Raw genomic sequence first — 26,650 nt, 5'->3', positions numbered from 1 at the left:
CAAACCACCGTCCCCCAGCCCCCCTTTCTTGATGCACCGTATCGGATCACCAGCATCGGATCGACGTGCATTGCATGGATGCAGATTCAGGTCAAGACTAAACTCTTTGTCTCTCGGCAGTTCCTCACTGTGAATCAACAGGGATCAAGAACCAAGAAACTCTAGCGTCGTTGACCAAACAAGAGACCCAAGCCCAAGCTACCGGAAGTAGGATCATGTTCCTAGAATAGTCCTGGGAGTGGCACAACAATGGGCAAACAGTGGTTACACCCACATCAAGACCCTCTAATCTCGCCGCGTCTGCGACCGCATCCAAAACAAAAAATTCATGAGGCTCACGAACTGCCAACTTGAACTCTTATCCAATCGTGACCCTGCCAAGTTCGAAACGCCTGCGCGGCTATTGACTTACACCCCTGTCCCTGGTGGTTAAGCGCCAGCTCTGGAGGACAACCCGATCGAGTGGCTCTCATTGGTTGATGGACCTTGAAGCAGCAGCCGCTCAATGGAAAGGAAGATTGTTTGCCTGTGTCATCTCGCGACGGGTGAAGCGCGATGGGTTGGTTGTGGGCCGGGCGGTTGCTGTAATTGGAAACACAAGCCAAGAAAGTTGATGTCTTTTGTTGTTGAAGATGCATGTATAAAGACACGGGGTTTCGGGCGTCTGTAAGATTCCTTTTCTTCTCTTTCTCTTCATCAAGCAACTTACAACAACAAAGACAACAATCTTCCTTTTTTCCTTTTTTGTCTCTTTTCCTTATTTTCCTTTGTACTCTTTTTGGGTTTCTGGGTTTTCATCTCTCTCTTAAAGTCCATCACGAATCTCAACGACAGCACTCTCTAACGAAACATCTTTGTTACCACCATTTCTTTTAAAAAAACCGACCTCTCGCCTCTTTTAAAGGCGGGACCTTTTAGAGACACAATAGCTTCTCCGTCCATCCCCTTCTACTCCAAGAACCTTCCCCTGCGCACCGCCGGATCGTCGCGCCCTCGCCTCTCCCTCTACACGCCCGCTACACAAAAGTCCAGGATGCAGCCCGCTCTCGGCGCCCTCGGGCACACATGGACTGCCATGCGAGCCATGGAGTGCATCTCTTTCATCACCATCATCGGTCTCACTTCCAACTTCATCTCTGAGATGGTTGGCGCCGACTATGCTGCCCCGTCGGCACTGATTGGCACACTGGTTGTTGTAAGTTGAACATTTTCTTGAATAGGGGCTAGTAACTGACTTTTCAGGCCTGCATCTCTACCCTCTATATCGCCATCTCTTACATCCTTTACTGGGACGGCATGCTCCCTCTCCTCCTCGCTACAGGCGCCGATCTGTGCCTCCTCATCGCCTGCATCGTCGTGGCCTGCACAGTCGGCAAGCCCGTCAGCTACCTCTCATGCCCCAAGTTCCCTTCGGATGGCAACACGGCCAACTTTATCAACTCGCTGTTCCACAACGTCTACCACTCCCAGGCCAACACCTTCCGCTGGGTAGACGCCGACAAGGCCTCGTGCTATCAAATCAAGTCCATCTGGGGCCTTAGCATCGCTCTGTGCGTGCTCTTTGCTTTCTCCGCCATCACCTCTGGATGCCTGTGGAAGCGAACCAAGGGCGCTTCCCGTCCCGCTCCCAAGGACATTGAAGGCTGAAGGTGCGGCCGTGGGGAGATGGGGGAGGTCAAGGTCCAGGCTCGCCCGCTCGGAGGAGCGGCAGTGAGCCGGGCCCGGAGCCTGGGGACGATGGCCATGGCGCATCCCGAGAAGCGTTTCGACAGCGACTCGTCCGACGCCGAGAGCGCTCGCCAGCCGTGGTTCCCCCCGCCCCCCACGGCGCCCGTCCGTGTGAAGAGGGTGCAGCTGAAGGAGACGCCGAAGCCGGTGGAAGATCTACCGCCTCTGCCTCCGATGCTGCAGGTGCCGTCGTCGCCGAGTTTTGTCGACGACGGACCCCGGAGTCCTCTTCTCGAGAGGGTCAAGTCTGCTCGCAAGACCCTCATGGAACGAGTGGAAGGATGGTGGGATCTGGGTCTGCTAGAAAAGAGGCAGACTCTGTTTGGTGGAAAAAGGGTCTAGATGATGAATTGGGTCAGCTCTGGGTTATAATAGATTGGATATGCTTGTGCTTTTTGACTGGGTTTGGGAAACAAATGGTAATGTCTACTGGTTAGATCGGCTTCAACATTATAAAATGAATAAAAAATGGCATGAATTGTTCGGACTTGAGCCCTTCTCACATCTTGAATCGTAATAAATAGAAACACTCACTATGCTAACCGCTCAAGATTCCTTCCTTGCAACTTGTTCCCTTTCGTAAACACTCAAGAAATGACCATCATTATAAACCAAACCTCGTGCCTGTGTTGCCAGGCGAGGCAAATACCCAGGGTATCAAATCAGCAAAACTCCATGTCCCAAAATCTTGAGGCACTTGGCCACATCCCAACTCTCGTCAATCTGATCTCGTTGAGCCCAAACCTTTTCCATGACCTCGAGTGCCTCCCTAGCTGTGCCAAACACACTCAAGGATCCCATGCGCTCTATCATCGCACGGTACTTGTCCTCATCCTCGACCGGTGAGAGACAACCTGCAATGCAGAATGGCCAGACTAGGGTTCTTAGGCAGGTGTTTGTGGGGAGGTCCATCAGGAGAGAGGTCATGCGGGAGACGGAGCATGAGATCTCTGGGCAAGAGGGTTGCCAGCCAGAGATGACAACGTGGAGGTATGTATGTGCGGCTTGTAGCCAGATGATGTTGTTGATGGCGAGGCCAGGAGCTTCCTTGGCCTTGGAGTCGGGCATCTGGGATAGAGGTGCAGGCTCGGTCACCAACCTGTTTAGGATAGGATCGATAGTGGGACTGCAGGATGCAAACTGAGCCTCGAGGACACTGAGACCACCCTTGATGGCATCCTCCATGACTTTACCACGTTGGACGAGCTCGGTCATTGATAGAGAGTTTGCTTTCCTCTGCTCCTTCTTCCAAGCATCTAGGGCAGCAATGTCGCCGATCATCTGGACGACCCAGTTCTGAAGGCCAATGTACTCCTCCATAAAGAGCGAACCAGAGATGCGCATCTCTTCTGGTGAAGTGTGAGCTCTGCAGCCGGGAATGACCTGGGCCTGGTACTTTTGTAGACGTGGTGCCTGCTCGAGTGTGATACTGGACATGACGTCGATGTAGAGTATGTTGGCTGTGAAGAAACGAAGGGCAGCTTGGTTGGTACTGAAGGGTCTGCGTATTCCCATCTCTGGCGGTGGCCAACGATAGCTGTAGAGGGCCTCGATAGTCTCACCCCATTGCTCGGGTTGAGGCAGGATCTGTTGGAACATTGTGAGAGCTGCGTCAAGGTGCATCCTCCAATGGTCCTTGTTGCTGGTGGACACTTCAAAGATGAGCATCTGCAGGATGGCCTGGAGGACTAGGAGCTTGTCACGAACGCCGGCGGCAGATGATGTGTGGTTGACGGCGCTCATCTCACGCTGCAGTTCCCGAAGACCCATCTCGAGCTGAGACTGCAACTGGTGAACCATTCGGTTGGTACACTCCTCGTGCTGCTTCTCGCCATTGGCCATGACGATGCTGAAGAAGTAGGATGTGAGCGAGATGGCTGTGTGCCAGACAGATTTGTTGCTCTGCAGCACGTCGAGAACCCAGCCTCGACCGCCAGCAAGAATTGGTGGACGGTAGAAGGGGAAGAGATGGGGAAAGACATAGTCGAGATAGATCATGATAAAGTGAACTTCAGTGCTTGCTCCAGTAGCGCTGGACTGGTCCTCTGTGCGAACCGAGAAGTGGCTGTGCCAGGGCATATCTGGAGGAGACGCGCCACTGGTATTGCTAGAAGCCGGAGTCGAGCCTACTTCATGAGTAGAGGGAGGATCCGTATCAGAAGCAGCAGACATGGCGACGTCGTGCTCGCCGTTCTGGAGGGTGACGTTGCGCGTACCAGCCTCAAGCATCTCCATGTACTTGCGGTCGCGACGCTGACTGGCCTGCTTCTTGACCTGGGCCTTGATCTTCTCAGCCATGGCTTTCTGCTTGGGCCCGCCGTCCATCCAGTCGGGCTTCTCCTCCTCATAGTGGCAGGTGATCTCGAGGAGGCCGCAGCCGTCGCAGACGGGCCTCTTCTCGTCGCACTTTTTGCGGCGCAGGCGACAGGTCCAGCAGCCGGCGTTGGAGCGCACCTTGGCGGACATGAGATGGCGGAACATGGTTGCCGCGAGAGCCTCAAGGCGTGAAGTGAAGTTGAGTAAATTAATTCCTCTTGCTTGTGTGATGATTGAGACGTTGTCGGTAGTTGGACGAGATGGATTGAGTGGTCGCAGGGGTGGTTCCTGATTAACCCCATGTTTGAGGATCGACGGCCAAGGACTGAGGCAACTCATTTGTCAGCTCGACCGGACGAGGGTGAGGAAATAAGCCGCACACTAGGGCTAATTGGGAGTGTAATTGTAAGCAGCTACGGTGTAGATAACAGACAAAGCATGGTGGAAAAGATATTGGTAAACTCACCAAGGGAGTGGTTCTATTTGATTGAAATGTTTGGTATTGCTTCATGTATTAAACAGGCGTGCTAGTTGTCATGTTGGTGGATCTGTTGGTCGTGACGGCTGTATACACTGTGGCTCTTTTTCTTTCACCCTGTGCAAACACCAGCACTTTGTTAGCCCCTGACGCCAGCCGATGGCGTCCAATCAACGAGCTTGGTTGACTCGCCGTGGAATAAACACAATGGAAGCATCCTTACTCTTTCATTCAACTTCTCATTCTTACAAGTACATCAAACATCACTCAAGCTATTCATTTTGAAATCGCCGAAATAGAAGGGTATCATGATTAAGTTTTAACTATATCTAGGGACACAACAGACGGCCGAGATCACGACAGTCAGAGTGTGCAAAGGCGGCGGAAGTTGCTGTGACGAGATGATGAAGCTGTAGAGTCGAGCACCAAGTAAATAACTCGATGCACAAATTCCATTCCTTCTCCCTTTAACCACAGCAGACAGTAGCCTCACGAGAGGCACTCGTGTTCTCACCTCCACCCAGAGTCTCCCACTGAAAGATAAAAGCACCCAGGTACGCGCCGATAAAGATACAGATGATAAAGTACCCGTTGTAGTACATGGCGAGTAGCATAACAAAGTAAGCGACGGCAAACTGCATCATGTGCAGCAGCGCACGGATAGCCTGCTGCCAGACATTGGGACGGAACGGAGGCAGAGGAGTAGCACAAGCGGTAGGAGAAGCGACCTTGGGGCTGTCGGAACCGGTGGCAGCAGCAGCGGAAGTAGATTCTTGAAACTTGGCGGCGTGCTGGCGGAGGAGGTAGCGGTCCCATTCTTTGACGGAGCGACGGAGGAGTTCGAGGGTCATGACGAGGAGGATGACGCCGATGCAGGAACCGGCGAACATGCCCTTTGAGGTGATGTGCCAGGTCTCGGCGATGAAGCAGGAGTCGACCGTGTTCCAGTTCCAGAGCATCTAGAATTGTTAGCAGTTTGTTTCTGTTAGGAGGGTGTATTTGGCGTACAGAAATCTTGCAGCCGTTGCCCATGCCGTGGTCCATGTCCATGGCGGCCGAGGTGGAAGCTGGCATCTCCATAGACATGGTGGCGTGGTCCATGGACATGGTTGCAGTGGCAGTCTCGGACATGCCAGTCATGTGCATGTGATGATCCATTGAGGAAGTCATGGTCAAGGTGTTTGATTCTTGGTTGAAGCTGGTGTTGGTGGTGGGTTGACAGTTGGTGAAGGTGATGCTGTCAAGTGTCAACGAGGGAGGAGGCAGACCAACAATAAATAGGTAATCAAAGCGTCACCAAGAATGTTGGGAACTTTTGAATTCTCTCATGCAGCAAGAGTAAAAAAAGACGAAAGGGAGGAGAGGAACCTTTTTGTATGCAGCCCGTTGATAACCTTTTTTTTCTTCTGCGTCAAGGGTCCTGTCATAAACTCACAGCCGACGAACCGTACAATGCGGAATAAAGTAGTAAATGGGCGAATGCGGGCGTGGGATTGTCGTGCCAGTTTCAAAAGACGGACCCAGCTTTGCGTAGATTTGAGCAAGTTTCTACGGGCTGGAGACGGTGGCCTGGTCTGATATCGACAAGATCCTTGTAAAAATGGCTTGAGTTGAACCCTTGGCTTTCAGTCAAGCCACCCACGGCTGGGGCGCCTGTTAAGTAACACGTCCATCTCCTCGTCTACTGCTCTCGGCTCTCGGCCGACTCAATATTGCTCAAACTCCGCTAGTTACCCCATGCACCCGTCGCCCGTTGTTTGTTCGATCGATCGTGCCGAGACCCAACCCAATACCCTCCCTGCAACGAGAGCGTGGGGGAGCACATGGTCATGGTGTCTCGGCCGCTAACATCGAGTTGCACAGCACATATGCGGGTGGTGGTGATCATGTTACAGTCGAGAACCCCATGTCAAAGTGGCCGCACTCTATAGCTAGCTACGTACTCCATAGCCATGACCCATCACGTGTGCTACCAAAGGATGGGTACCTACAGAGTGCAGGAGAAAGAAACGTTGTTTGGTACCTGGTAGCATGCGTCAAACATCTGCTCCACTTGGCACGCCGTTTATCCTGACGTCCTTGCTTGCCAGCAGACGTCCTATAGAAATTCGTCCAAAAATGTGCACCAAAGAAAATAGTGCGCTGTGCAGATGCGCACTGTTCTAGCCCCAGAGATAGTCTGGACGCGTTTGGCCAGCTGAGCATGCTCTGTCGTATATTTCCCAGCTCCAGGGAGACGTGATTCCAGCACTCACTACTACCTCATGTCACAGTGCGAGAGAATAATTTGATAAATATCTAGTCTTGTGACAGCTTCTAGAGAGCTCAGTTGAAGTCGTGATGTCATTCTCCCATCCGTGCTTATTCGCGTGCCTGAAAACGCGTCGTCGTGGCAGCGCCGCTATCCACGAGAGCCTCACACCCTGAAATCCCGTGACCGCACACTCCCACGGCAACGGTCGCACAGGGCCTCAGAAGCTTCAAAAACCACCTGGTAGAGTTTGAGAGCCCTCATTCTACGTGCCTACGTTTATTAAATCAAATCAAATCACGTTCATGCAGAGAATAAATCAAGTGTCGTGGCAGTGTGTTTGATTCTGGCGCTAGGCCGCTGTGATGACTACCCCGAATGTTGATTGCTTCCAAGAAAATCACTCCGTCCTCCCCGACAGATTAAACCACATGAATCTCCATATCCGTAAAGACACTTTGCTCAGCTGTCAACCTGCAGGTACCCGAAATCCTTGCCCAAATGCTCGTCCCCTGTGTGGACCCGTGATGATGCTGTCAAACTGGTCAGGACCCTTTGTTGTCATGTTTCACGGGAGGCAGCATACCTTGACGGATCTAAATGGCCTCCTTGGGAGTGCCAGTAGCAACCTTGGCACCAGCTTCAACGGAAGTGGTAGTGGTTGCCTGGGTGCCGGCGTCGTTGGCCTGCTCGGTGGCAGTGCCAGCAGGAGCCTCGTCCTGCTCAACGATCACATCATGAGTGATGTCGATACGAGGGAGTGTGGCAACACGAGGGATGCCGGAAGAAGTGGTGGGACGGGCCATCCCCTGAAGACCAGCATTGATATGCTCGTACATGGGGGGATAGACTGGCATAGCAGGAAGAGAAGTGGCCCGGCCACGAACAGGAGAGGTGTCAGGGCGGAAGCCAGGACGACTATTGATTCTTGTTAGCGACATGATTGTCAAGCAAGGTCAGGCCTCGTGGAAATCAAACATACCGGGTTGGAGGAGCCATGCGGATGAGCTCAGTGCCAACGTAGTTGGCCTCACCAGGGCGCTCGTGCTTGGAGAGTCCACAACCCATGATGACGATTTCAAAGAATGTAGATGAAGAGATGTTTGAAATGATTGTAGGTGCGATGTCGCTTGCGTGCGAGGGTGGGAGAATGAATGTGGTTGTGTAGGGAGCGGAGCGGGAAACGATGTTGTGAAAGGGTAGGTTTTTTTTCAGGCGGCGACACCTGAGAGGAATGGCTATTTGTACTTCTCTGGGAGGCAAACGGAGCAGTTACTGATTGCGAAAAATCAAAGCGTGGCCAACCGGGTTGGGAAGAAAAAAAAAGGGATGCAGACGCAGGTGATAGCGGTAGCAGTCCACAAACAGACTGTGCACTTGGTAGACTCGAGCCGAACGATGCTTGAATTTTATTCGATGCTCGAAGGAAGTTTGTTGTGATGTGCACGAAGTGGAAGAAGATGTTGGAAGGGAAAAGAGGATGAGGCTTGGTTGCTCGGTTGCCAGTGATATCTTGGGCGATATGCCAGTGGCATTGCGGCACCACCCCTCCCGTCTACAGGCCGTGCTTGGTGCATACGGCTCTAATTTTACACTAGGATGTCGTAAATTGTTTGAAATAAAACTCGTGTGCATGTTATCTTGCTTGTCAAGTAGTCTATATTTCGTCATGGTTTGATATTCGGTGCATCGGTGACACTGGGAGTGCAAAGGGGACCATGTGCGTAGAGGGCCAACCTCGACAGCTCGCAGGCTTCTTTCAGTGCCGCCGTAGGTACGTACCTAGGCGTATCTTGGTGCTATTTGGTCTACCATAATTCCCCTGCGCTCTCTGACCCTTGGAGCATGCTTCAGTATCGAACTGCAGTACAACATTTCCCTCCCTCGGTCTCCTATTTCAAACACTTGCTGGTATGACCTCCTTCTCTTGGTCCTGTTAAGTACTGACGATGTTCTCACCTTCATAACAATCTGTTCCGTCGCGAGCACACCTCTGCACGGCCGTCTCTACGTCCTCCTCGCCGTCCAAGACATCCAGCCATCGACCCTTGACCTCCTCCTCCAAGATCACAGCGACCACCCTCGCAGTCGTCGCACGAGTCGTCATCCCCCGAGCCTTCTTGGTCTGTCCCATGAGCACGCCGCCCTCCTCCTTATCCGTCAGACCTCCAGGGCGCACCGAAACGGCGGTGATCTCGGGTCTCTTCCTTGCTTCCACCACGAGAGCCTCGTCGGAGGCGACCTTGGCCTCGTAGTAGCGGGCCAGGAATGTCTCGTTGATCTTGTTCCAGCCTGCCCAGTCCTCAGGAGTCCACCAAGGGGCTTGAGAGCGACGGGCCCCAAGGTATGAGATCTGGATGAGGTGGCTGATGGTAGAGACTGCGACCGAGGCCTTGACAAAGGCAATTGCAGCGTCACGGTCGATTCGGATGACCTGGGGACTTGTCAGCTAACCAGGACTCTTGAAAGATCAAGGTAAGTTGAGCCTACTCTATCCTGACTACCCTTGTCACCAGCTCCTATTGACCATTTAGCAGACCACTCTACGCATCAAGTATAGAAACCTACCCGCAGTCCAAACCACCGAGTCCGGCTTCACCTCCTCAAGGATCTTGGCAGCCTTCTCCTGGCTACCGACCTGCTCTAGATCATGAACGACGACATGGTGCTTCCCCGGCAGACCCTCGAAAGCCTTCTTCAAGTCCTCGACCTGCTCCTCAGAACGAATCAGACTCGTCACAGTCCAAGACTTCTTCAGAAGAATGTCTGTGATGAGTCTTCCAATCTTTCCATTACCACCAAGAACAAGGACATGACGGTTGGGAGACATTGTGGCGTTCTTCGATACTTGGTTTGATACCAAACTTTCGAAATTGGAGATGGGGAACCAACAAGATATATATAAGTGAGTCAACCTCGGACCTCGGACTTCCTAACTATCCACGACGCGGACTAGGGCTGGGGAAATCTCCACTCTTGGTCTCAGATCACCCTTGAACGGCCGCAGCCATGACAAGTTCACTTGCTAACGAAACATGAAAAGACAGGAGTTTACGCCTTTAAAACTCTCCGAATACGAAAACTCGCCCCACTGCCACTATTGTATCGTCCATTGGCTCTCCGCCCACCACCTAGGGGTCCCATACGACGTGTCTATATACTGCGGGACCCCGGAATGACGCCTTCGCTGCCCCGAGTGGCGCCTACCAGCATGGTGGTCTCGTTGCTGTTGTCCGCTTTCTCCATGATGCCCGCCGGAACGACGTCGACTGGAGCGCTTCTTCTTCCTCCTCTTGCGCTCGGGCATAGGGTCAGGCATGCTGAAGCAGCAGCCCATGTTGGTAGTCTGTTTCGCCCCCTCTCCTAGTCGGATAGTTGAGTTGGTCCTTTTCAGGTGCTTGGTGGTCTGGCAATGGTACAAGACAGGTTGGAACGGGGCCCATTTATAATCGAGAGGATTTGGACCGGACAGCAAATCACTCTTCCATGCGGTGGTGCCGATGCATTAGCTTAACAGGTAAACTTTCAAGAATGACCCTTCCTTGGGCTTTGTCACGATCTGGGAAGCAGTGGTTTTCAAACGTGATTGTGCGCAGAATTCATTGTGTCTTGTTCATACGTAAGCCACCCCCTATTCTGTGGCTGCAATCTTGGTCCTCCCCCAATATCCACCATGTTAATATCCCACCGTATTATCTGAATCAGAGACATCTCCAGTTGTGATTCTGTAGAAATTGCGCAAGTCATCCACACCGTGTCCCTGTTTCTGACCACCTGACCAAGTTCCATGTCCCAGTCACTTCAGGGGCTGTACGGCGGAGGCACAGAAGGAGAGAGAGCCTCCCTTTCGTCTCGTCCGGGGCATATGCACGGGGCCCTTGGTCTTCGTATCGGCTCTTGTATCATTCTCGATCGGTTGAGTCGGTTCGATGAGCTCAGTCTCTCTCCCAAGGTTGGGCCATTCGGGTGACTGCAGCCCAGTTCTGCGATAGGCGCGAGAATTTGTGTCGACCCGGCGTCGACGTAGAAGGGCCTATCATGACGACCCTTTCAAATAATTAGTTTCTTTCTCAAGGATGGATTGTAACAAGATCAGTTGTGGGATTCACTGCTCTGAGAGCTTGTTGCTCAGGTGTCCGACTAGAATTTGAACGTTAGTAAATGCTAAGACGAATGAAACTATTGTTCAGACACCCTGAGAGACACCTCTTCCATTAGACTGAGTGTGAGCAACGATGCTGACACAAGAACTTACGTTGGTTGGTTCCGCCATCTATTCCCAAGGTGTCTTCCATCAGCAATGGACAAGGGAACATAATGACTTTTTCGACGGTGATTTTCTTCACGTCGATGGCTAGCATCAATGGGGATAGGATGATCATCGCAGCAACAGGGCGAGCAAGAGGACGAAGAACCGCTCGAACAGCAACAGCTCGACCAAATCGAGCAAGCATCCGAATCCCTGTCATGGCGTCCCAGTGGATGAGAGAGCATGCAGCCCATGGTAAAATACTCGACAGATGCTGGTTTCCGATCAAGATCTCTCGTAAATGCGTAGCCGTGATGATTTCTGGAGATTGAGGTTTGGCGATATGCAAATTCGGTTGGGTGTGTTATCGAGAAGAGAAGATCAAACGATGGCTGCCAGTGTCCGCCACCAACGAGTTTTAATATCCAGAATTGTCAGTCACTGAAAGGTCCCAAATGCATCCATTGAGGTTCTGCAATTTTCAAACTGCGTGAATTGTATACGCGGCATTGAACCTTATCTTTGTTCCTTTCAAACGTTTTGCATTCTGGCACTGTCTCGTGAGCATCTAGACAAACGACTACGTCTTTTACCTATTTTACCAATCAGTCATGCACTATTGAATTAGGATTATTCATTCTGGTGATGACCAGAAATATCTGGCAGTGATCAGGTGTCTCTCGATTTCTTTGTGCAAGTTCACTGTTGCATATATTAAAGTACAGTCACTGTTGGTCATGAGCACGCTTTCCTTGTCAGCCAAAGAGAGTGTCTAGCACGGGAGCAAAGAGCATATTTTTGGGAGCATAATGATGTCATTGAGACATAGGTAGAGATTGCTTGTCTTGATATAGATAGCCATAGAAGGCTGTCAGGTATAATTCCCAGTGACCAACTACCCCATCAACGCCGTGAATAAAATACAGTACATGCTAGACGCCACTCAAACTCAAGCACTATCCTTCTCAGCCTCGGCAGGCAATCCCCTCAGGGCGTAAAGCTCCTGAGGCTTGCCCTGAGAGTCACAGCTCGCAAACTTCCACCAGGTACCATACCACGAGCCGGCAATGTTGGTCAGACCCCATGTCACAGGCGCAGGCATCGGGGGCCAGTTCGCCCACATGCCCTCCTCGGCAGTACGGTCAAGGTTGAGCAGGAAAAAGGGCACCACATCGAGCATGCCGGCCTTGGTGACTGTCTTCTTGCCCCATGTCTTGAAGGTCAGGCTGGCAGCCTGGCCCTCTGGAGTGTCATCGTTGGGGGCCTTGGCATGGTTGGATAGTGCGGCGATTGTGGAGATTTCGCTGTGGAAGTGGTGCTCGAAGTTGACCTTGAAGGCATCCATGAGGCGGATCACTTCGGCGGAGTCGAGGTCGACGGGATGGGAGGAAAGTTCGGTAAGGTAGGTGTTGAACTCGGCGAGGGGAGCGAGGAATGACTCTGGGACGGTATGTGTTAGTCGTAGTCGCAAAGTGTCAATGGTGGATCAAGGGTCTATACCGTGCTCCTCGTGCGTCTCAGTCCACACAGCTTCGTCCCCAAGCAAGTCCTTCACCTTGGGGAACAAATTCTCCTCCTCATCGTCATGATGGGACTTGACGAAACGGAACCAAGTCTGAGAGTATCCGATAAAGTCGGCCTTGTCGGCATCCTTGACATGAGGGGCCTGAAGGTAAATGGAGTTGAAGCCACGGATGATGGCATTGTGGAGAAGAGCCATGTGAGTGGCGCCCGTCGTAAAGAGATCCGTCTGCATAAAATGTCAGCTTCATGAGCAATGGGAATGGGTAGTGGGTATCAGCTGCTGACCTTCTTGGTCTCGTACTGCGGCGTCACCACGAGCTTCATGGGTCCATCAGCCCATTGCTTGATCGGTGCGGTAGACATCCTGGTGTATGGCGAATTACTGAGGAATATAGCTATGCCTGCAAAGAGCACTTGTGCAGCGAGAAAGAGGAGGATACGCTGACCGGGCATGGCTAGATATAGAAGAAGGGGAAAAGAAAGAAGGGAGGGAAAAGCACGAGGGGCACGCAAACAGATTGGCGAGGAAATGGTTCGTCCAAAGTCACAAGGATCAGCTTCTGGTCTGGTTCCGTGGCTGATCTGGTCTCACTCTCGAGGTGGTTCGATAGCTCGTCATGCTATGCTAATAAGTTATGGTGCAAGCTCCAGGAGCTGGTGTGGGTGTGTGGGACAAGGAGAAGAGCTGATTAAAGGGGAGCTGATGATTGGCCGTGGCCGAGACATTCTGGGGCAGGGAGGGACCCCGAGCCGGGCCAACTTGAAGGCCGGGGCCGACGAGTCTCGGAGTTCGGACGTGGGGCCGGCCGGGGTAGTTTATGAGGCACAGCGGATAGACGTGTCTACAGAAATAGCTTGAGAGTTCTAAGAATATAAACATTGAAGATTAAGGTATTGCAACGAAACAAAGAGAAATTGGCCGGATTCTAAGCACCTCCCCACCAGTCTTACACCTGTCTAGGTATTTCCCAATCCTGTCTCAGGCTTTTTTTTTTCCCAGAGCAACGCCATCCAACACCGATGATAATGTACACGGGATATCCATTCTATATACAGCCAGATGTTTTCCAGATTCACCAACAGTTTAGGCAAATGCACCAACTAGAGCCATCAATATGGCACCAGCGCAAACCGAGAGATAGGCGTGAAGTCGCTTCTTGCCCTTGAGAATCTTGTAGCTCTTTTCTGACAAAAAGTCTTCTGCTAGTAGCTGAACCAAGCCAGCATAGAGCAAGAGGCCTGATGAGATTGCGTTCATGAATCCGACCACGAGAAGACCACCCGCGCTCTTGGGGTCATACATGCGATGCACGATGAGTCCGATAGCCTGTCCAATGGGGGTCGTGGTGCCGTATGCCAGCACCATCAACCATGGCCGGATGGATTTTCGAGGAAACTGAATCGCCGCGATACGGCTACCAAGGGCAAGACCCTCAAACGTCTGGTGGAAGCTGATAGCAACCAAAAAGACGACAAAGGCTGGTCCAGTAGCCACGGAGATGGCCATGCCAATAAAGACACTGTGAAACAGAATTCCAGCCTCAAGTAAAAGACACTGCAACATCTTTCGCTGCTGTTCCTCGGGAGACTGCGGTCCAGGAGACATTGGCGTCATCGGAGTCATGGGGGTCAAAGGTTCGGCGTCCGCATTACTCGGCTTGAGGGATGCATACCGCCCATTGCGCTGCCTCGTGTTACTTGATGAGCCCGCAAGTTCATCCATTTCCAGCTCCAGATCCGAGTCATTGTCGTTAAAGTCGTCTGTGAGCTTTCTCGACTCCTCACCAACGGGAGTCGAGTCAGGCAAGGGCGACACGCCAGCAACCAGCCCCTGAGTCTCCATATCCTCCAAATGAATATCCGGGGGCCTAGGACCCGTCCTCCTCTCAGATAGTCCAGCCGTATCGACCATGGGCAGCTCGCTTTCGTGTTCGTCGTCCGAGTCAAAGTAGTTATGATTATGGGAATGGGAGTGACCAGCTCCTCGGGCAGTGAGATACGACTCGACGCCGACGACAATGATGGCGGAAACCATGGCCACAAGGCCCGGTAGTGGTGGATACCCTTTACTAAAGAAGTAAGGGAGGCATGGATCGGTCATGGATTCGAACGCGGTCGGGAGGAGGTGGACAAAGGCGGTTGCCAGCAGAACACCAGTTCCAATGTGCTGACAGTAAAAGATGACGGATTTTTGTCGACGGCCGCGCATCGTTCGTCGCGATAGTAGAGGGAATCCGCATGCTTCCTAATGTCAGCCAGTTCTCATGGTTGTCGATCATGAACTCGACCTACCCAGCGTACTGAGTGCCAGGATAAGGATCAGTGCAAACACATGCGCCGACGTATCATAGGAACCCTTGGTCCTCGAACCGCACTCGGGCTTCTCGCCATCATCTTTGCGTCGCCTCAGCTCGGCGAGGATCATGTCCGTGGGGATTGAAGCCCATGACTCTCCTAAGACAGGCGGACGCCAGTCAGTAAAGGGGGAACCAGAACTCTGGGGGAATCATAACAGTACCTCGCGGCGCCTCCGAATGGGCGCTCATTTTCGACCTTGACTGCCAGGGTTTCCCTCTATGTGTTCAATGTTTTGGGCGATCTCATGGCGGAGAGGACACGATTACATGGAGCCGATACGTATCCGTCCGTGGTGTGCAAGTTTTGTTGCGTCACTGCTCGGACGCGCATGTTTGGAGTTTGTTTGAGAGCTCCACGGGGCGCATAATCCTCGGCAGATGCCGGAACGGGCACGTTTGCAAGGGGCGCCAGAGAACCTTGACGGGCTAGCAATAACGGTTCAATAGGAGGCGTCGGGCGTTGAGTGGCCCTTCTATCTAAATATCATGAAGTTTTGTTCAATTCTGAGCTCCTCATGGCAACGGGCTTGTGGAGGTGATGACGCTATTCCTCTAGTGCTCAGGCACTGCAGCTGTCATGGCGATCCATCAGGGGTCCCTGAAGGCCTCCACCAAGATGGTTCCATAAAGCTTCGAGCACGTGAGCCTTGAATCAAGAACAGGCATCCCCTCAATTGTCCCAGTTTAGCACTTCACTTGCCGGCTAAACAAACCGACGCGTCGGCCCCGAAAACCAATGTGACTCCGTGTGGAGGATCATGACAAGAGTGGTCGGGCTTGGCGGGGGGTTGCTTGTCGGCTAAACCTGTGAACGGGCAAGCTGCGTGTGAACCCCGGAAAAGCTCCGGACCGGTGTCACTAGCTCGGGTTACTCTTGCCTCAGCAAAGGAAGAACTTCGGCTAAATAAAATATCCGCCCTCTAATTGCCCAACACCACGGCCCCATGCATCGTCGGCACCCAGGCCCGGGTCGACAGGCTTCCCCAGTGGTACATGATCAGCTGCGGTGTTGCACACCAAAAACCATGTATCATGCTTTCTTCCACGATCCGCAGAAATGCGGGTACTGCGTGGCCACATGAGGTGAACTTCGGGTGAATTGCGGACGAGTCGATCGTATCGACTGAGCTATGGCTGGGGAAGCTGCGCTTGGTGTTGAAAGGATGGGCACTTAAAATGCCCTCGTTCCCCCGAGATGGCAGACTCTTGTTTCTTTGTTCTTCAAGCTTCAGGATCTCATTGATTAGTTCAATATGGCCTCCGTTGATATCCCGGCGATCCTTGCCACCCTCTCTCTTGAGGAGAAGGTCTGTTACCCTTTCTTTACTATGTGACCTGAGTTGGGAACTAACATTTCTGCAGGTCTCCCTTCTTGCTGGCAAGAACCTTTGGGAGACTGTTCCTGTCCCATCCAAGGGCGTCCCCAATGTCAAGGTTTCAGATGGACCCAACGGCGCTCGAGGAGCTTCCTTCGCCGGTGGCACCACCGCTGCCTGCTTCCCTGCCGCCTGTCTCATGGCCTCTACCTTCGATGTGAAGTTGGCAAAGAGAATTGGCTCTGCCCTAGCTGAGGAGACTCAGTCCAAGGGTGCTCGATGTCTCCTTGCTCCCACCATGTGTCTGCACCGTCACCCTCTTGGTGGCCGTAACTTCGAGTCCTTCTCCGAGGACCCTCTCCTTACTGGCAAGATGGCTGCCCGAGTTGTCGAGGGACTTCAGGACAAGGGTGTCTCTGCCACCATCAAGCATTTCGCCGTCAACGAGCAGGAGACCGACCGATTGACCGTGGACGAGACTGTTAACGAGCGAGCTTTGCGCGAGCTCTACCTCAGGCCTTTCGAGATCGCTGTCAAGGAGGCTAACCCATGGGCTGTCATGACCGCTTATAACAAGATCAACGGACACCACGCCGACTGCCACCCTTTCACATTGAAGAAGGTTCTCCGAGGTGATTGGGGATGGAACGGTCTCGTCATGAGCGACTGGGGTGGCACCAACTCGACTCCCGACTCTCTTGAGGCTGGCCTGGACCTTGAGATGCCCGGTCCTACCCGATGGAGGAAGCCCGAAGACGTCATTGCCGCCATCAAGGAGGGCAAGACATCCGAGAAGACTATTGACGAGCGAGCCACAAACGTTCTCAGATTCCTCGAGCGTCTCGGATGCTTCAAGGACCCCACCATCCCCGACGAGAAGGCCATCAACAAGCCCGAGCATCAGGCCCTGATCCGAGAGGCAGGCTCCAAGGGTATCGTCCTCCTCAAGAACCAGGACAAGATTCTGCCCCTGTCTAAGGAGAAGGTCAAGGGCAAGAAGATTGCCCTGCTTGGACACGCCAAGATTGGTCTGGCCCACGGTGGTGGCAGCGCTTCTGTTAGCGCTCACTACAAGGTGACACCATGGGATGCTCTGCACGAGGCCCTCGGTGACAGCGTCGAGTTCTCATACGCCAAGGGCGCTCACACATTCCGCACTCTCCCTGCCATTGCTGAAAATGTCGTCGGCCTTGATGGCAAGCCCGGCTTCACTTTCAAGGTCTATGAGCCCGGTAGCTCTGAGCCTATCGAGACCCGACATGGCCACGCCGACTCAGAGGTCTCGGCCCTCGGTAGCTTCGGATTCCTCAACAAGGATGTCTCACTTGAAGGCGCCTTCACTCCCCAGGAGACGGCTCAATACTACTTTACTTGCTCTGGTCTCGGACCAAGCAAGCTTATCATTGATGATAAGGTTGTGTACGAGCAGACCGAGAACTGCAGTGATGCCATGGGTTTCCTCTTTGGCGGTGTCGCTGCCCCTGAGTTCAAGGTTGCTCTCGAGGCCGGCCGTCAATACAAGCTGGTTCTGCGCACCTCACCCCCATCTGCCAACGACCGCGAGGATCTCGGTATCCTAGAGGGACTCTGCGGTCTCCGGGTCGGATCCATGTCCGAGTCGGAGCACGACCGTGACCTTGTCTCAGAAGCCGTCGAGGTGGCCAAGAATGCTGATTATGCCGTTATCTTCACTGGTCACGAGCCCTTCTGGGAGACTGAGGGTCAGGACCAGGTTAGCTTTAACCTGCCTAAGGACGGTAGCCAGGATCGTCTCATTTCTGCCGTCGCTGCTGCCAACCCCAACACTGTCGTTGTCAACTCGACTGGTGTTGCAATTGCCATGCCTTGGCTGAACGAGATTCAGGGTTTCCTTCAGACCTGGTATCCCGGCCAGGAGTGCGGTAACTCGATTGCGGATGTCTTGACTGGTGCTCAGACCCCTGAAGGCCACCTCACCTGCACATTCCCCAAGAAGATTGAGGACTGCCCTGCGTACGGCAACTTCCCTGGAGAGTACGACAACGGCAAGCTCAAGGTCACATATAAGGAGGGTGTCTTTATCGGCTACCGCCACTTTGACCGTCTGCCTGCCGACAAGGTCAACTTCCCCTTCGGCTTCGGTCTCTCGTACACCACTTTCGACTTCTCTAGCCTGGAGGTCAAGGAGTCTGGCGAGGGTTACACTGCCAGCCTGAAGGTTTCCAACACTGGTGACGTGGTTGGAGCCATCGCCGTCCAGGTCTACGTCGGCGCCGCCCAGACCGCCGAGGAGAACCCCGTTAAGCAGCTTGTTGCCTTCGAGAAGGTGACTGTCAAGCCTGGCGAGACAGCTTCGGTTGAGGTGCCTGTCCGCACACGAGACTTTGGCTTCTTTGACGAGTCGAAGCAGAAGTGGGTTGTCAAGGGTGGAGATTACAAGTTCTTGATTGGAAAGTCGGCGCGTGATATCGTGTTGGAGTCGACGGTGGCTGTTAAGGAGCAGTCGTTTGACCTTTAGAGCTGTGTTTGAGCACGTTGAGCGTTGTAACAATGAATAAATGAATCTAGACTATTATTATGTGTTGAACGTGAATGTCTTTTGTGATACTTCCTTCTGAGATAGGAAGCAGTAAGCATAGTAAAGAGTATAGTTAGAAACGCCACAAGCGTGAGGGCACAGCCATGCAACTCTAGAATTGATTGTTTGTCACATTCCTCGTGTCCACAAAATGACATTGTTTCATCCTCACACACAATACGCTTTCTTGTACCAAAAATAGTGACATGCAACTCTTCTAAAATAGCACATAGAAGCCTTTCCTTCTCAATGTCACACGTTGAACATCGTCAGAGTGAGATGATGGAAGCAAAAGGAAGCCTAAAGATATAAGACGATGTTTCCATTCTTACCCTGCACAACCGATCAAGGTTACGATTTCAGCCTCGTAGAGGCAGCTGCGGGGCATTAGCCAGCTCCAGCCAATGGCCAGCTCCCTGCGGGGTCAAGCATCGAATGAGCTAGAAGTCAGCTCTGGCCCTCTTCTTTCCCCACCAACCGACCCAACTTAGATCGCCTGGGGCGACGACCACATCTCCTCATAACTTGGACCCTCAAATACTGCAGACTCTACCCAGCTGCTCCCTCATCTGAACTCGTGATCCTCAGATTCTGAAGACAAAGACCCAAGAAATGGCTTCCGCGGACGAGCTCAAGGCTCTGGGCAACAAGGCAATCGCCGAAAAGAACTTTGACGAGGCTGTGTAGGTTACCAACCAACAAGGTCCCTCCGAGACATCCATGGGAAAAAAGAGCTGACGATGATTTTACAGCGCCAAGTTCACCGAGGCTATTGCCATTCAGCCCGAAAACCACATCCTCTACAGCAACCGATCTGCCGCCTACGCTTCTAAGAAGGATTGGGACAATGCGTTGAAGGACGCCGAGAAGACTACCGAGATCAAGCCCGACTGGGCCAAGGGTTGGGGCCGAAAGGGTGCTGCTCTGCACGGACAGGGTGACCTGCTGGCTGCCAACGATGCCTACGAGGAGGGTTTGAAGCATGATGCCAACAATGCTCAGCTCAAGAATGGTCTGGCCTCGGTCAAGAAGGCTATGGAGGCCGAAGTCGGTATGTTGTGATCCTTGTTCAAACCCCGGATTCGAGAACTGACAGATTGTAGGCGGCCCCCAGGACCCCAGCGGAGGACTCGGTCAGATGTTTAACGACCCTAACATGATCCAGAAGCTGGCCTCAAACCCCAAGACCAGCGGCTTCCTTGCCGACCCTGCCTTTATGGCCAAGCTGCAGTCGATCAAGAACAACCCCGAGAACGCTTCCGAGATCTTCAGCGACCCCCGATTGTTGACCGTTATGGGCGTGTTGATGGGCGTTGATCTGCAGATGAGCGAGCGTGAGGTCGACCCCAACCAGCAGGATTCACCTATGCCTGATGCGCCGCCGCCTGCTCCCAAGCAGCCCGAGCCCAAGAAGGCCCCTGAGCCTGAGCCTGAGCCCGAAGATGAGGAGGCTCTTGAGAAGAAGAAGGCCAAGGAGGAGGCCGACAAGGAGAAGGCCCTCGGAACTGAGAACTATAAGAAGCGCAACTTTGACGAGGCTATCGCGCATTACAGCAAGGCCTGGGAGCTCTACAAGGACATCACCTACCTCAACAACCTTGGAGCTGCCTACTTTGAGAAGGGAGACTACGACAAGTGTATCGAGGCCTGCACCAAGGCTATCGAGGAGGGTCGTGAGATTTACGCCGACTTCAAGCTCATCGCCAAGAGTTACGCTCGTATTGGTACGGCCTACGACCGCAAGGGTGATCTGGAGCTTGCCGTGGAGAACTACAACCGATCACTGACGGAGCACCGAACTCCCGATGTCCTGAACAAGCTCCGAGCTGCCGAGCGGGCCAAGGTCGAGGCCGACCGTGTGGCCTATATCGACCCCGCCAAGGCCGAGGAGGCTCGTGAGGAGGGTAACAAGAAGTTCAAGGAGATGGACTTCCCTGGTGCCGTTGCTGCTTACACCGAGATGGTGAAGCGAGCTCCCGAGGACCCCCGTGGCTACAGCAACCGAGCTGCGGCTTTCATCAAGCTCTTTGAGTTCCCCAGCGCTCTCGAGGACTGCGATGCTGCTATCAAAAGGGACCCTAAGTTTATCCGGGCTTACATCCGCAAGGCCCAGGCCTACTTTGGCATGCGCAAGTACTCAGAGTGCGTGGATGCCTGCGGTGAGGCCCAGCAGGTCGACCAGGAGCACCACGCTGGTGCCAATGCCCGTGAGATCGAGCAGCAGCAGCAGAAGGCGTTCTCTTCCATGTACTCTGCCCGCGACAACGAGACTGAGGAGCAGACCCGTGAGCGTCTGATGAAGGATCCCGATGTAAGACTTACCCCTGACGAGAGATGAGTGAAATGAGTACTGACGTATCTAGATCATGGGCATCATGCAAGACCCCGTGATGCAGTCGATTCTGCAACAGGCTCAGTCTGATCCTGCAGCACTCCAGGAGCACATGAGAAACCCTGGTGTGCGGTCCAAGATTCAGAAGCTGATTGCAGCGGGTGTTATTCGCGTTGGACGGTAAATGAGAGAAGGGATCGGGGGTGATGATGATTGGTGACACTGGGGAAGCTTGCTTTTTCCGCGGGAGAGAGCAAGTCTTCCCCAGAGTCTTGACCACGAGGGAAGCGGACCAGGAAGCATGCGTGATTACGGAGTTTGTTGAAACTTGCAAACAGACATGACATGACGGGATGGACTAGGATGGATGGATAAGCTTGGCGTGTGTGTGCATAACATAATACGGAGTTGGCATTCGGGATGGTTGCTAATGAATGAGAAATGAGACTCGTTTAAGCCAACTTGATAGTTTGCTGGTGTTGCCATGTGAGGTGAAGTGAAATGACAGGTGAGAAATGACATGTTCATTCTCGAGGGAACATATTGGGTGGTTGGGTTTGGAGTGGAAGGCCTGGAACGAACCATTCCATCCATCGGCCGGCCACATGGCTTTCTAAGAACAGGAGTTCTCCGCCCGACGGGAAGTGAGATGAGAAGCCCTACGGGGATGACGAGCGTGTGCTGTAGACTGCGTCTAAACATCTGCTAGTGGTTAGTGTCTCCAGTTGTCGCGTGGTTATGATCTGAGGGTCAGAGCAAGACGCCGAGCGCACAAACGGAGGCAGCCTCTCCCGAGCTCCGCGCGGGCCGCCGTTGACGACTGAGTCAACAACCAATGCCATAAGTGCTTATAGGCTGGCCAACAATGAAATGACTCTTTACAGAAAAAAACAAGAAACACAGAAAGTTAATCAAACATGGGGAGGGGGGACGACACGTGGAGGGCACGAGGTGTAATGCAGGGGGAAGTAAAAAAAAAAACGTGGGAGACACGTTTGATCACGATGGCATCAAAGGGGGGGTAAAGAAAAAACAACAAAAGGTACGCTAACAAAGTATGTTGTATGAGGGAAAAGGACAGATGATAGATATCGTCAGATGCGAGACGAGAAGCATGACGAGAACTGAGATGGACCCACGACGGTGACAAAAAGTAAAAAAATGGGTGTGTATTATATGCTGTAAAAAGAAAGGATGAGCAAACGGAAATGGTGCGACGTTGAAGATTTACTAGCTTGCATGAGAGAAAAAAAAACCGTCTTGCATGATGAGAGGCGCAGAACGGAAAAGAAACGATTTAAAAAAAGAAAAACGGTAAAAGAAGCCAAGACATTTCGGCTCGGCAATGTCTTCAATACGGATCAAGACAAGCTAAACGAGTCAGAGAGTAAAAGTTTGTCAGGGGTATCAGAAACGACCGACAAGTTTTAGTCTGATTACCTCTAGTTTCATCAGAAAACCGAGATGTGATATGTTGGTTGATGCCTCATGGAGAACATCGTCACTGGAGGGTCTACTCACTTCCTAATCAAGTCTTGATTGCTTTTCACATAACATCCACACTTCTCCTCCACCTTCCGAAACAAGCCACCCGTCAACCCTCAAACTCCATAATGATTTCTTTTTCATCTCATTTTTTTTTCTTCATCTCGATGATGTTGTTTGTTGGTGGATAATGAGGGTGTGGATGATGATGTCGTCGGTCCGGCGACTAGGCAGACGACCCGCGGCCGAGTTGGTGGCGGTGGGCGGCTAGTCTTTTTTTCTCTCTACTTCTTTTCTTCTTTCAAGGCACCTCTCGACTGATTTGGATGCAAAGACTCTTTGATGAAGAATGTATTGGCTGAGAATAACTTGTGCATGACAAACAGATGCTGTATTCGTATTCATCAAGTGGACAAGTGGTCCTTGCATCCTCTCTCCAGCTGACTGCAAGAGGCGAGATCCTATGCCAATGACTCCTCAAAAGTAACAAAATTGCTACGAATAAGAAGCAAAAGAAAAGTCATTGTGACACATTAACTCTCTTTTACTCTCTTCAGTTTCGCCATGGTCAATGCATCTGTCAACGGTAGGTTGTCAGAGACCCGGCCCGAGGGCAAGGGTACCGGGGCTCCAAACTGTGCATTGATTATCACCGGGTGCTATTGAATTTTTGCTGTTTTGAGCAGGCGAATGTAACCGTGATTGATGAGATTTGATGCAGATAGAGACGGTAGCTGGGGAAGGACGGGCGATTTCGACTCGTCACAAACAAAAAAGAGAGCGTGGTATCATGACTGCAGCACAACCCGACTATCGGCAAAAGGAAACAATAGCTGCGTGGTGTTGCCATTGACATGACTCTGCTGGTCTGTGATTTGACATTGGGCTCTCAGCTGCGTCCGAGAGGATTTCCCTCCTGTTGCATGTCAGCGAGTAATAACATTAAGCCACCAATTCACTTTCTCATCTCTCTTGTCTTTGCCGTTGTCGTCATCTTGGAGACCCGTTTGTCCATGAGGCTCTCCTCTCACCCCCGGTGGCTGCAGAGTTGTTGACCTAGACGGCAGGGGTCTTCTTTCTCGGAACAGGGCTACCAACCCCGGACGCCGCCGTCGACGCCACCCCATGCTCTCCGTCGCCTGCCGGTAGGTCTTCTCCTGTGCCTGGCTTTCTTCAAGGTCTGAAAGTGGAATCGGAGTACAGGCGACTGGATATGCCGCAATTCAAGTCTTGGCAACCTCTGCTCGCCGATATGTAGGTAAAAGACGGAGGTGGGACGCCGAGTCAGGGGGACCATCTCGCTCGCCCCTGGCCATCTATGCTAGATGATGTCCCTCTGAACGCACAGTATCTCAGGCACCGATACCTTGGATCGTGATTGATGAAAAAAAGTGAGAGGTCAAAGTTCCTCTTTGCCCCCGCGAACTCTGCACCTTGCGTCTCATCCGGTGCGGGCAATCCCACAACCATTACCACTACCCGAACGCACTGCCGGGTGAGTGATGGACCGCCTGTGTGTCTCTGGGGGTTACATGGTAGGAAATGCAAAATGGCAGCCGCTTAATATCAGGACGCGCCCAACGGTTCCGTAACGGTGCTGGAGCCGTGGTCGTGGGGTAGAACGGAACGGGACCCTTGACTGTCTTGACTCGGACTCCCAGCATGCCAAGCAAAAAACACGCGGCTATTGGAGCCTGTCCCTAGGTTGTTTTAAAAGCCTGAAGAGTTTTCAGTCCACTGCGGGAATGTCAACGTTGGTCGTTAGCTTGATCAACTGCCCCTTGTCAAAGGACAATGGGGTCTGACAGCCAACAGGGACAGCAGCGATCTGGGAATGTATTCCGCACACGGCCTACAGGATATCCGTATTTCATCTCATAGCCGACATTGCGATGCCGTCAACATGTAAATCTCAAATCTCAACGTTCAAGGATTGAGCCGACCTCTGCATCACCGGAGACGAGTCGGCATCTATGTTGGTTTGGGGGGAGGTCTGCAGTAGAGGGAAGACGCAGTAGGTAGAGATGCAAGACGCACTCAGATGCAGGTACGTCATGCCAGGTCGTATTCGAGAGACGGCGAGGCTTGAATCTGATGCAGTTGCCATGTGCCTCACAAGCCATGGCATGGATATCGCGCGGCACTAATATGCACTCTTCCCGCGAGAAGCGTCCAAGTTGGAGGAATTGGTGAGATCTATGGTTAGCCGCCGACACCAACATGCTCGTTCCCGTCCCATTTTGCCGCCAACGGGGTAGATGATGTTACGCTTCGCTTGATGTCCGGCTATCTGAATGGATCTAAAAGATGCTCATGACAGGAACAGGGAAGGGCAGGTCTTGACATGGACGAATCAGGCAGGCTGAGTATGGATGACTGCTTTTCTGGCGATGGAGACGATCAAGTTTCCACCTTGGGAGCAGTCAGAAGGTATCCATCCTGCAGGCATAGCCAGGGACAGTCTTGATAACCTCAAATATGGAGTGTATCGAGTGCAGCGCAGTGCAGCAAACAGACAGACAGATGCATGCGTCACATGCATGAGTACGACGGCCAGGGCCGCGGCGATGGCTTGTGGCCTGTTTCAAAGGCCCTGGACGATGTCTGGTTGGGCAATGGAGCTTTCCATGAGGCGACTAAAAAGCAAAGCTGCCGCGGCTTTTTACCATTTGTAGACCAAGATGCAACAAGCCCCTGGGCCGAGGAGGAGCAAAGAAAAAAGCACAGAAAAAATGGAAGCATGGTCTTGTTGAGGAATAGGCGGCTGAGCAAGGCAGGGCATTGTCGACAAAACAGCCCAGAGGCCCTCCGACTTTGGCCGACAGCGACAACGGTCCTTGACTTGTCATACCCATGCGTTCGTTCTTACCGCCAGTTGGGTTTGAAAGGCCAGTGCGCAGATGAGCACATGTACGCCGGAGAATTGTAAAGTAAAAAGAGACGGACGCTTGGAGTAGAGAGAGGCCGGTGCAGATCTGCCGTGTCACCAATACCAATCGTGGGAGGGAACGGAGCGGACAGACCAGGCGGAGGACCAAGTCCTCGATTGACAGCTTCGTTGGGACGGCAAGAGGCGAATCAATACTTCAGCCTTGTCTAGTGAGTGCTTCGAAGGCGCTATACAGCTGCCGTGTCCATACCGATCAATTGAAAGGCCTCGGAACTCTCCAAGACGGAGGCGGCGGCGTTGGCCGGATGCGTGGGAGCATGGTTCGGGGGTCGACGGAGAGCCTGGGGTGACCTGGGTGTGTCCGGCCGGGCACGGGGACGGGGTCGGTCGGCAGCCGAACAGTTTGGGTTTGGTTTGAGTTGGCTCTCGTCTTTCTGGAAGCATGAGGGACGGTGCATTCGTTCTCGGTCTCTTGCAGATTTGATTCCTTTTTTCCCCTTTGACGGGGAGGCGTCTCAGCAGGGTCTAGGTTGGATAAGACGTTTATGTTTTCTTTTGGCATCCCGAGTAAAAAGGTACGTACCTGCCTGAAGATTCAGCAGGCAGCTACGGAGCACTCGGTACCTTCCATAACCTTTGGCTGTCGTTCCAACCTTCCCGAGTCCTCCTGTGCTGGAATTCAGAGGGTCAACTCGACCGTTAATTGATCCAATCTTCGTCTAATAGACTTTTTGCACGTTACATCTACCTACTCAACCCAAAACTCGTCTCCCCAGATGGCAGAGGTCAGCGTCGCGTGAGGCTTCTCTCAGTTGGCAATGGCGTGGACCTCATTCGCAAGGCTAACTGAGACCTGAGTGGAGGCGGCGTCTGCGTCTGGGCTCTGTCGTTCCTGGTTCCTGGCTTGCCGAGGCGCGCTTCTGCCCTAGGTTCTAGGTACCGAAGCGAGCTACCGACGGATATGGGAATGTGGGAGACAGGGAAATGGCACGAGCAAGGGTGTCTCTGAGCTCTTGATCAAGAAAGCCGGCCTATTCCCAGCGGGTTCATCTCGAAGGAACACGGTACGGTACGTACGGTATCCATCACATTACCGACCGAAACTGCCATGCCATGCCATGCCATGAACGAGATGGACTCCGCCGATGGATGCATCATACTATTCCC

General features: G+C 52.7%; 8 protein-coding genes across 8 annotated transcripts; 2 read left to right on the top strand and 6 right to left on the bottom strand.

The window, feature by feature from the left end:
- Nucleotides 1–1,033: 1,033 nt before the first annotated feature.
- Nucleotides 1,034–1,647, top strand: NECHADRAFT_75402 (uncharacterized protein; the record flags this gene model as incomplete). Its single annotated transcript, XM_003054509.1, has 2 exons — nucleotides 1,034–1,195; nucleotides 1,243–1,647. 2 exons carry the CDS (start codon nucleotides 1,034–1,036, stop codon nucleotides 1,645–1,647), a joined length of 567 nt encoding a protein of 188 aa, XP_003054555.1.
- A 566-nt stretch (nucleotides 1,648–2,213) lies between these two features.
- NECHADRAFT_98980 (uncharacterized protein) lies at nucleotides 2,214–4,209 on the bottom strand (the record flags this gene model as incomplete). Its single annotated transcript, XM_003053802.1, has 1 exon — nucleotides 2,214–4,209. The coding sequence occupies one exon, from the start codon at nucleotides 4,207–4,209 to the stop codon at nucleotides 2,386–2,388; it is 1,824 nt and encodes a 607-aa protein (XP_003053848.1). The 3' UTR covers nucleotides 2,214–2,385.
- Nucleotides 4,210–4,904: 695 nt separating this feature from the next.
- NECHADRAFT_73427 (uncharacterized protein) lies at nucleotides 4,905–5,786 on the bottom strand. The gene is made up of 2 exons (XM_003053801.1): nucleotides 5,531–5,786; nucleotides 4,905–5,481 (listed from the first exon to the last, which is right to left on the bottom strand). Exons 1-2 carry the CDS (start codon nucleotides 5,606–5,608, stop codon nucleotides 4,990–4,992), a joined length of 570 nt encoding a protein of 189 aa, XP_003053847.1. The 5' UTR covers nucleotides 5,609–5,786; the 3' UTR covers nucleotides 4,905–4,989.
- A 1,583-nt stretch (nucleotides 5,787–7,369) lies between these two features.
- On the bottom strand, nucleotides 7,370–7,841 carry NECHADRAFT_75399 (uncharacterized protein; the record flags this gene model as incomplete). The annotated part of the gene is made up of 2 exons (XM_003053800.1): nucleotides 7,370–7,691; nucleotides 7,756–7,841. 2 exons carry the CDS (start codon nucleotides 7,839–7,841, stop codon nucleotides 7,370–7,372), a joined length of 408 nt encoding a protein of 135 aa, XP_003053846.1.
- Nucleotides 7,842–8,709: 868 nt separating this feature from the next.
- Nucleotides 8,710–9,603, bottom strand: NECHADRAFT_75398 (uncharacterized protein; the record flags this gene model as incomplete). The annotated part of the gene is made up of 3 exons (XM_003053799.1): nucleotides 8,710–9,207; nucleotides 9,264–9,292; nucleotides 9,342–9,603. The coding sequence occupies 3 exons, from the start codon at nucleotides 9,601–9,603 to the stop codon at nucleotides 8,710–8,712; spliced, it is 789 nt and encodes a 262-aa protein (XP_003053845.1).
- Nucleotides 9,604–11,971: 2,368 nt separating this feature from the next.
- Nucleotides 11,972–12,999, bottom strand: NECHADRAFT_75397 (uncharacterized protein; the record flags this gene model as incomplete). Its single annotated transcript, XM_003053798.1, has 3 exons — nucleotides 11,972–12,462; nucleotides 12,523–12,772; nucleotides 12,832–12,999. The coding sequence occupies 3 exons, from the start codon at nucleotides 12,997–12,999 to the stop codon at nucleotides 11,972–11,974; spliced, it is 909 nt and encodes a 302-aa protein (XP_003053844.1).
- A 426-nt stretch (nucleotides 13,000–13,425) lies between these two features.
- Nucleotides 13,426–15,092, bottom strand: NECHADRAFT_103249 (uncharacterized protein; the record flags this gene model as incomplete). Its single annotated transcript, XM_003053797.1, has 3 exons — nucleotides 13,426–14,787; nucleotides 14,839–15,000; nucleotides 15,065–15,092. The coding sequence occupies 3 exons, from the start codon at nucleotides 15,090–15,092 to the stop codon at nucleotides 13,631–13,633; spliced, it is 1,347 nt and encodes a 448-aa protein (XP_003053843.1). The 3' UTR covers nucleotides 13,426–13,630.
- A 1,064-nt stretch (nucleotides 15,093–16,156) lies between these two features.
- NECHADRAFT_123279 (glycoside hydrolase family 3) lies at nucleotides 16,157–18,791 on the top strand (the record flags this gene model as incomplete). Its single annotated transcript, XM_003054508.1, has 2 exons — nucleotides 16,157–16,210; nucleotides 16,266–18,791. The coding sequence occupies 2 exons, from the start codon at nucleotides 16,157–16,159 to the stop codon at nucleotides 18,714–18,716; spliced, it is 2,505 nt and encodes an 834-aa protein (XP_003054554.1). The 3' UTR covers nucleotides 18,717–18,791.
- Between the last annotated feature and the right edge of the window lie 7,859 nt (nucleotides 18,792–26,650).

This window comes from Fusarium vanettenii (genome assembly GCF_000151355.1).
Source record: "Fusarium vanettenii 77-13-4 chromosome 1 genomic scaffold NECHAsca_1_chr1_3_0, whole genome shotgun sequence".
Lineage (NCBI taxonomy): Eukaryota > Fungi > Ascomycota > Sordariomycetes > Hypocreales > Nectriaceae > Fusarium > Fusarium vanettenii.
The sequence above is the reverse complement of the archived record's forward strand: the minus strand, read 5'-3'. Positions and strand labels throughout refer to the sequence as shown.